The following is an 8,969-nucleotide window of genomic DNA, read 5'->3' as shown; positions in this document are numbered from 1 at the left end:
AGCATCCAGGTACAAACAGATCAGATGTTTGGAGAGTAGGGGGGGGGCTGCATGAATCTGCACCGCCCACCTCCACCCTGCACCGCCCACCTCCACCCTGCACCGCCCACCTGCACCCGGTGCAGCAGCGGAGCAGCTGTTCGGTGGACGTGAGAGCTCGCACGTAGCCTGGCTGCCTGCGCACGTGCAGCTTTGTGTTTAAGTCTTTATAAAAAGTCAAAAGTTACAAAGGGTCTTGTTACAGTAGAAACCGTGTAACGACAGCATACCGATATGTAGTCCTCCGGAGCCGCAGCCCGCCACGAGGAGCGCAGTGAGACTCCGCGGGTCCAGGCGGGACCGGGTCCAGGCGGTACCGGGTCCAGGCGCGGTGTCGCTTACCGTCTGAAAAGACCTGCGTTCACATCAGTTAGACTTGATATTAGAAATACTCTATAAGACCAGCACACAGACACAACAGACGGGGCGGCCGCCCGGTGGCCCCCCTGCTCCGATGGTCACCTGTCCCAGGTGAAGCGGGCCCGGTGGCCCCCCTGCTCTCTGGAAGACTCACTGGGGGGCGGACTGAGTACTGATGCATCTGTGGTTCAAAATGTGGCACGGAGACCTCGGACCTCCTCAGAAGACATCACACAGTTTCACAGGCTGAGGAGTCCTCACCATGAACCTGAACACACACCCACAGCGGCCCCCATAGACTGTAACATCAACCCTGTGGGATTGTGGTCTGGGCCCCTGGTCCCTTTCTCTCTCAGATATACTTTATGAATTAAAAACTAATCTTTGAAAGCAGCTGAAGTGAGCTTGATGAGTAGAAGTGGAGTGCCGCAGCCAGTCAGGTGGTAGAAACACACCTGATTTGTCTGAGGCAGACTGCCGAGGCCTCGTGCTGGCTTCAGATGAACTCTGGAAAGCCTCTTGGACTGGCTTTAGTCCCCCATCACTCCCACTGGAAGGCTAATGTCCAGCAGGGCCCGGCTGACACGTTAAAGACAGTTCAGTAAACTCCACAACAGAGCTGTGAATCTAAACAACGTGTTTGGATGTATTTAAACCCATTTGTCATGACATTTAATAAATAAATGTGACATGTTTTCTGACGCTTGCTAATAAAAGGGTTGCACATATTCAGGCCATTTCTGACACGCTACGGTTGTTTCACCTCCAACATTATAATTCATATCGCTAAATATAATAGATTAATTAAAGTGTTTGGGTCTGGGTTGTTTTACACATTGTTCCTCTCAATATATTTAAGCGTTGTGTTTTTATTGACTCCTTTTCCTGCATAAAAACATTTTGCGACATTTCCGGTTGCTGTTGCGTCGTTTTGCTTTACGGCAGTTGTGACAAACCGGAAGTGTCAGCCGCTGGCTGCGGAGTTATTTGGACCGACAGGTGCATTTTGTTTTTAAACTGAAGGCAAACAGAGCCCGGAGGGACCCGAGACGCGACGCACACCTGCGGACAGCGGACACCTGATGTGACCGTAACGATGCGAGGAACAGCGGCGCAGTTTCCACAGCTTCCGTCCACAGCGCGAGCTAAGCTAACTTAGCCAGGAGCTAGCGAAGCCAGTTTGTCAGCTTGGATCCCGGGACCGTGTTGTGAGCCAAAGTCGATGTGACATCCTGAACTCTTCAGCCCGAGCACCCCGGGTGCAGTCCTCAGACGCCGACTCATCGCTGGGCTTCCGTCTTTTAAACACACAATGTGGCTACAGCAAAGACTAAAGGGGCTACCGGGCTTGTTATCGAGCAGCTGGGCGAGAAGACTCCTCATCGGGCTGCTGCTCTTCCTCATCTTCTACTGGTACCTGGGGGCCGAGCGCAGGTGGAGCTTCTTCAGCGGCTCGGCCGTGCCCGGCGGGGCGGCCGGACACTGCCTGCTGGCTGAGATCCACCGGTGGAAGTCTCTGGTGGACCGAGGGGAGGGGATAAGCAGCACACCTCAGGACCAGCTAGACACACCTTTTGTGTCAGGTAACGGCCATATTCTGATTGACGTCGACTCTAACAAACTGTGGGTAGCGTCGTCTTCGCAGCCCGGCTCGGCTCCGGTCCACCAGACGGAGTACTCACCGAGAGTCGGCGTCCACCTCGAGGGGAAGCGGGCCGAGGCTCAGGCCACCATGCTGTGGTTCCGGAAAGGATCCGTGCTGTCGGTCCGCTGCGCCTCCCCCGCCGCTCTGCAGTCATCCCGGGACTGCGTCACCATCAGAGAGGAGTTCATCGCGCACCGGAGCAGACCCAACGTCTATCTCCAGCGAATCCACATCAACAACCCGTCCGACAGGGCCGCCTCCCTGGACGTCTCCTCCGACGCTCCCTCCTTCGGTAGCAAGTTCTCCACCAGTGTGGAGAAAGTGGAGGACAGAGAGGTGGTGCTGTCCTCCGGCAGAGTGCCTGTGGAGAACAACCGGATGGTGCTGGTGGTGGTGGTCACCAAGAAGCTGGCCAGCAGGATCCAGGTCTCTGCCAAGTCAGAGTACACAGACAACATCCTGTCAGTGGTGTGGACCTCGGAGCCCATCGAGCCCTCCAAGCTGGAGGAGACCTTCGGCGCCCTCAGAGATGGAGCCAAAAGGGAGCTGGGGGAGCTGCTGGGGGCCAGCGTGGACGAGCTGGCCGTAGACCACCAGCAGGCCTGGATGGACCTCTTCATTTCAGGTGAGCTGAGGTTCTCGCAGCAGCTGGCTCTGGGTTTCAGCGGGCCACGCTAGGGTTTTAAGAGATTTGAGTCCACCGATACACCGAAGTGCGCTTCCTCTGAAGGTCAAAGGTCAGAGTTAGAACTCGCAGCAGGTACGCAGGTGACACCGATGTGACTGTGTGGGATCAGATATAGACTTCATGGCGGATCGTGCTCTGGTAACAGATGCAGAGCCTCGCTAAACTAATGGTAGCTCACGTTTTCATTTAACACAACGCTCAGATGTAAAACAGCCGTACAAGCACCGTGCTCAAATAAAATGTTCAAAATCTTTAAAAAAAACAAAAAACAATCTCGCATTTGGTTTTTGTTACAGATCAAACACGCGATCAGTTTGACTTGCAGATTAAAAATCAGCATTCTGTGTTTTTGCAGCTGATGTAAACGCCAAAATAGCTCCAGACAACGTGAAGACTCTGGTTGTTGTGTTTAAAGACGAGCTTCAGCAGCTCTTCACGCCTCGTCGTCGGCCATTTTTCTTTGTGCTTCATGTGACGCAGCGCGATAACGTCCATCCGTCCCCTGAACTCGCTCCGTCTCTAACGGACCCCGTCCACAGACCGGGTCCCGGTCTTAAACTACAGAAAGAGCTACACACAGATGACGTCTTTGATGTCACAGAAATAAAGTAATCGTGGTCGAAAGCTCTGGAAAACCTAGTAAGTGGGCCTTGAGTTAAGATCGAGGTCAGGGAACGTATGCGACCGTGAAAGCAATCCGCTGCATGGCAGGTTTTTGTGAAGTTGAGCTTCTGCTTCTTTGTTCCTTCAGGTGTTGAAATGAGGAAGATCACCGACTCCCACACACCGTCGAGCCGCACCGTGAACACCACCCTCTACTACATCCTGTCCTCCACCACGGCCCCCCTGCTGGATCGAAGGCTGAGCGGCGAGGAGCGCGCTCGCCTCGAGTCCAGCCTCAACTACGCCGACCACTGCTTCAGCGGCCACGCCACCATGCACGCGGAGAACCTGTGGCCCGAGCGGGTGAGCAGCGCCGCTCAGATCCTGCAGCTGGTCACGCTGTGGACGCTGACGCTGCAGAAGAGGGGTTGCAAGGCGCTGGTGGCGGCCGGAGCCCACGGAGCCATGCAGGGCATGGCGCTCAGCTTCGGCGGCCTTCAGTTCACAGAGAACCACCTGCAGTTCCAGGCCGACCCGGACGTGCTGCACAACAGCTACGCCCTGAGGGGGATCCACTACAACCAGGACCTCATCAACCTGGCGGTGCTGCTGGACGCGGAGGGGAAGCCTTTTCTTCACGTGTCGGTGAAGCCGCAGGAGAAGCCGGTGAAGCTGTACGCCTGCGAGGCCGGCTGCCTCAACGAGCCCGTGGAGCTGACGTCAGAGGTCAAAGGTCACACCTTCCCTGTGATGGTGACCCAGCCCATCACACCGCTGCTGTACATCTCCACAGACCTGCGCCACCTGCAGGACCTCCGCCACACCCTGCACCTCAAGGCCATCCTGGCCCACGAGGAGCACATGGCCAACAGGTACCCAGGCCTGCCCTTCCTGTTCTGGTTCAGCGTGGCCTCGCTCATAACGCTCTTCCACCTTTTCCTCTTCAAGCTCATATACAACGAGTACTGTGGCCCCGGCGCTAAGCCCCTCTTCAGGAGCAAGGTATAAACAGCGGTGGTAAAACAAAACTGGAAACAAAAAAACTGCAAAATGCTCTGCTCCGCTATTTTTTTGACTTGTGTGTGTGGTGGCAAAGATTTCCTCTCTCACCGTCGCCGCTCTCTGCGGGCCGGCTTCTCAGTCGTGACTCTCACGTTCTCTGTGAGTGAACCTTATTTTCCCGTCTCACTTCACTCGTGTCTGGAGTGGGTCGGCACAGTAGCCTTACACACCTCCCTCCCCCCTCTCGCTAAAGCCGATCCCGCAGTTTTCGATCTGTGTTGAAGGAGTTTTTACTGCAGCGGTTTCCTCTGAGACTGTGAGCTACGAGTTAAAAGCACCGGTAGAAGAGTAGCCTTCGTTCCAGATCACAGGCCGTTCAGTGAAGTCACAACGAACCGTTTGCCGTCTGGCGTTGTTTCAGCACACCACCTGTTCGACTGCACACGCGTCCTTTTGTGGCACGTAGAGCGTTCGTTGATCGCAAAGGAAGAAAAACAAGCACACAAGTTTTTATTTCTCTCAAATTAGGAGCTTATTGTTTTACTGCGTTCACTTTGTTCCGACTCTGCATCTTAAAGGACCGTGCCAGCATTTCTGCGTTTATAACGAATCACGCTGACTTTACTTTAGTGAAGGAACATTTTCCAAAGTGTAAAAGGTTTTTAGGTTTTCTAATGTGTTTTTTTTTGTCATCCTCCTTCAAGGAAGCCAGTAGTTTTCATCCGTGTTAAAGTTTTACAGTGTTTGAGTTGGGCGGTCCGTCCCAGTGGACTCCGTGTCTGCTTTTGTTTTTGTAAAAGTTTCTTTATTGCTGTTTCTTAAGGAGTTTTCAGTTCAAACGACATTTAAAGGAACCCAGTGGAGTTTCGGGTGATGCAACACATCCCCGCTTATGGTTTCTCGCTGCTCCACCGATCGACGGCTGGAGGCGGTAATGCACCAGCCGACGTAGTAATGTGCCAACAAGCCAATGTAAACATGGAAATAAATGTTTGTTTTTTTTTTTAAAAAGAGCTTTGCAAATGTGTTATGAGGAGGAAATGGATCCAGCATGTTTATCAGGCCTCAAGGATACACACTGAACTGTTTGGTTAACAGAAACGTCCACTGGATGTCTTTAACTCTGACAAGCGTAGGAGCAGCTTCAGTGCTCACTGTGACTCTTGACCTGAGTTGCTTTATACCTGAAGCAATGGAAACCACTGGCTCCCTTCAGGGTAGGAAGAAACCTCGAACCTCAAATACTCCGGCAGGTCCAGAAAAGCATAAAGCTCACATGAACGTGACGATTTGTAGTAAATGAGCCATAACATTGGTGCGGTCCTTTAAAATGATTCTTTAACGGAAACCTTTTAGTTCAGTTTTCGTAGCTCTGGTCAACAGAACTGATTTACATTGTACTCACCAAGTGAATCGCTGAAATCTGGGAACAACAACGTGAGAAACAGATCCCACACAGACGATGGGACGGGCTGTAAACAAACCTTCAGGTTAGCCAAACCTATCCGCGCTGTCTGTCGTAACAATAATCCCCGTGCAGCGAGGGATTAGTAGCAATATTCCACGTGTGCTCACTTTCGGTTTGACATCCAAATCAAGTGGTTTAGAAAAACCGATGGTTTGTTTCCGGCCCGCCTGACCGCTCGTGTTGTTTTGATCTTTCCATAGATGCAAACGATGAAACCCCAGTGGGAATAGAAGTTACCGTAAGCCCGAGTTAGACCTCGGCGTAGTTGGGTGGTGCTGAAAGTCCATAACGTCCATGACAGATGTCCTCAGAGATTGAGGACTGTGTGCTCACTTTGCCAGAAGTCTTTATCTGCTATTCCTTTTCTTCCTGCGTTTTGATGATGTTTTATATTGAAGCACTCAATTAAATTAACAAGAAATCTACGGGTTGGCTTTGGCTCTTTACTTCTGACTACTGTCTGGGCTTGTCTGTGTGTTTCCATTTCTCTGGCAGGCAGTATGGATGTGTTTCTCAGCCTTTTTTAATCCTCCCCTCTGACTTCACCAGGTCTCCAGCAAAAGTGAGGATGACTGCTGCGACACCAGGACTGCTGCTTGAACACGCACGCGTTCAACATGCGGTTCTGCTTTCGCTTTGGCAGCACGGGAGATGTTAACACGGGGGTGCTGGTGCTGAATGACGTCCACTGTGGAGTGGCACCACCCACAGGCCTGCTGTGAGAAGATGTGGAGGCATGGAGGTTGAAACTGGGGGTCACTTTAAAACCAAACAGGGCTGCAACTAGCCGTTATTGTCATTACTGATTAATCGACTGGTCTATAAAAATCTTGATAAATGCCCATCGCAATTTCCCAGAACCCAAGTTTACACATTTAAATGTCAAACACAAAGAGATTCAGTTTAATCTCACGCAAGACTAAAAAACTGCAAACATTCACATTTGAGATACTGAAAAAAACTTTACATTAATAATGAATAGATCCTAAATATTGTTGCAGGTTAATTTTGTGTGCAAGACTGTTTCAGCATGAGTCCTCGTTCTGAATCTCTGATCTCACTGGAAAAGTTTTAACTGATTCATCACGTCACTCCTGTGACACAAAAAAGGATCAAATCGATGAACCAGACGTCGTCTATTTTATTCCACACCTTCTTCTTCAAAACCTGGCGCCTACATTACCCACAGTGCACCTCTTCCCCTGACAGTTGTATGGTAGATTGTGGTGTGTTATGCTAGCAGCAGCTAATGTAGCCTGGAGCTGCAGAGCTCTGCTGAGCTCGCTGCTTTCTGACTCCACACCAACACTTTGGTTTCGTCTTCAGACTTGTAGTCTTCAGCCCCGAGCGACGCCGAAAGGCTTCACACTTCTTTAAAACATCTGTAGCAGAACTGCCCGACACCTGGAGACACCTGGAGACAGACGCTGAGGTGGAAAATCGGTCAACTTCAACTACCTTTGCCCAGAATGATTTCGGATGACCTCACCAGGCTGTGTCCTGGTTTTGTTATTGGACCCCAAATCCCCAATAATTTAAACTCCTCCGTAAACGGCATTTTTAAACAAAATATTCAAATCTCAACTCTCCAAAACTTCACAGAACAGGTGTGACGGCAATTTTGTTAACTGACAGAAGAAGAAAGTCCGTAGTATTCAGAGATGTGATGGGAGTTAGTGGGTTTCGTTGCTGTACTTCAGCTCGCTAACATGCTCACAACACCATGCCGACGTTTAGCAGTTAATGTTGCTGACCATCTTAGTTTAGCATGTAGGTATGCTAACATTTGCTAATTAGCTCTATGAATGTCTGTACATCACTCGATGGTGATCCCTCCAGTCGTGGCTGGACAGACAGACAGACAGACAGACGGTACACTTACAATGATAATAACTCAAATGTCTAAACCAGATGTTTTCATCTCAGTGCCTACACATCTTCTCCACCAAAGCTGCATCTGCAGGCCGGTGTGGCTGGAAGTGGTGACTTTTCAAATCCTTTGAGGACTGATTTCAGCTTGCATCCCTGGCTTTGGCCTTCTGGACTCAGTGAATGAGTTACATTAAGAGCGTGTAGTATCTGCTCTGCTGGTTTGTTTCAAACCGGTCTGTGTGCGCACGTTTCTTTCCCCGTGCACACTGTTTTCAGTGACGTAGCGCGCTCCGGTGAGTACAACGTCACTACGAGCTGCACTGCTCTGCTCTCCAGGAGTTCAAACATTTAAATATGCTGCACCTTTGGCCACACCCTAATCAGTGATGTCACAGCGGGTCTTCCAGGCCAACTGGAAACAGCTGCTGTGACGTCGCTGACGGGCTTCAACCACATGCTTATTAAAGATACTTTCTGACTAAGGCTGGGCGCCCAGTCTACCTGTAAAACTAATACATGTACAGAAGGTAAACGCCTTGGTAATGGCAGCCACTCTGTGTGTAGCTTCCTATTGGCTGCTCCTCTGATTTGAAAAAAAAACCCAACACATTTAAGGTACAAATACCTTTTTAGATTTTGGGATAAGGGCAGCTCACCTGGGGGAGAGCGCCACATTTCCTGTCCCTCTTCAGCTGTTTCTATCAAATAAAAGGCAAAAAGCCCCAAAAAATCTTTAAAAAAAAAAAAATATATATATTAATGAGGTACAAAAAAAGTCGTGTCAGTATATATGATTTACATGTTCTCTCTGATTCAGCGTATCTGAGGATTGCTGAGCTTTTTCTTTTCTGTTTGTGGGTTTAATCATCATTTCATGTGAACTACTGAGTGTGCCTTAGTGAAGGAAGAAGTTAATTTATTGAGCTCACGACTATAATCTGATTGGATTGTACTTGAATGTTTTGTGATCATGTAAAAGTTTAAAATGTTTCACCGTGTTTCCTGTTGGGAGAATAAATCACTAAATAAATCTGTTCCAGCTTTTTGTCATTTCAGCGTATGGAGTCTGGAATAATTACAGACTGTTTAATTCTAATCAATTTATAAAAATCAACCAGTTTAAAGCTGCAATATTTTTATAGTAACGCGTGTAATATGGGATAACTCATAGTGACAAACACACACAGAGAGTGACTCTGCAGAGCGTTTCAGCCTCTTTACAGCTTGCTGCTGCTGCCACCAAGCGGCCTAAAATAATCCCGCCTGACCCTTCACAGGACTCGCAACAACAC

At 49.8% G+C, this 8,969-nt stretch overlaps 1 protein-coding gene across 2 annotated transcripts; it reads left to right on the top strand.

The window, feature by feature from the left end:
* Positions 1 to 274: 274 nt before the first annotated feature.
* Positions 275 to 8,711, top strand: kiaa2013 (KIAA2013 ortholog). 2 transcript variants are annotated; one of them, XM_044212834.1, is made up of 3 exons: positions 275 to 2,669; positions 3,484 to 4,207; positions 6,355 to 8,711. In XM_044212834.1, the coding sequence occupies exons 1-3, from the start codon at positions 1,712 to 1,714 to the stop codon at positions 6,461 to 6,463; spliced, it is 1,791 nt and encodes a 596-aa protein (XP_044068769.1). In that variant the 5' UTR covers positions 275 to 1,711; the 3' UTR covers positions 6,464 to 8,711. The 2 variants fall into 2 exon arrangements, with proteins under 2 accessions (XP_044068769.1, XP_044068768.1); XM_044212833.1 differs by having other exon boundaries at positions 276 to 2,669; positions 3,484 to 4,337.
* Positions 8,712 to 8,969: the final 258 nt, after the last annotated feature.

Source organism: Siniperca chuatsi, linkage group LG10 (assembly GCF_020085105.1).
Source record: "Siniperca chuatsi isolate FFG_IHB_CAS linkage group LG10, ASM2008510v1, whole genome shotgun sequence".
NCBI classification, from domain to species: Eukaryota; Metazoa; Chordata; class Actinopteri; order Centrarchiformes; family Sinipercidae; genus Siniperca; species Siniperca chuatsi.
Note: the sequence above shows the minus strand (reverse complement) of the source record. Positions and strands in the feature narration are given on the sequence as shown.

Coding starts and splice junctions, on each gene's coding strand:
- kiaa2013 (XM_044212833.1), top strand. CDS start 1,712: ATGTGGCTACAGCAAAGACTAAAGGGGCTACCGGGCTTGTTATCGAGC. Junction 2,670..3,483: donor GATGGACCTCTTCATTTCAG/GTGAGCTGAGGT, acceptor TTGTTCCTTCAG/GTGTTGAAATGAGGAAGATC. Junction 4,338..6,354: donor AGCCCCTCTTCAGGAGCAAG/GTATAAACAGCG, acceptor TGACTTCACCAG/GTCTCCAGCAAAAGTGAGGA.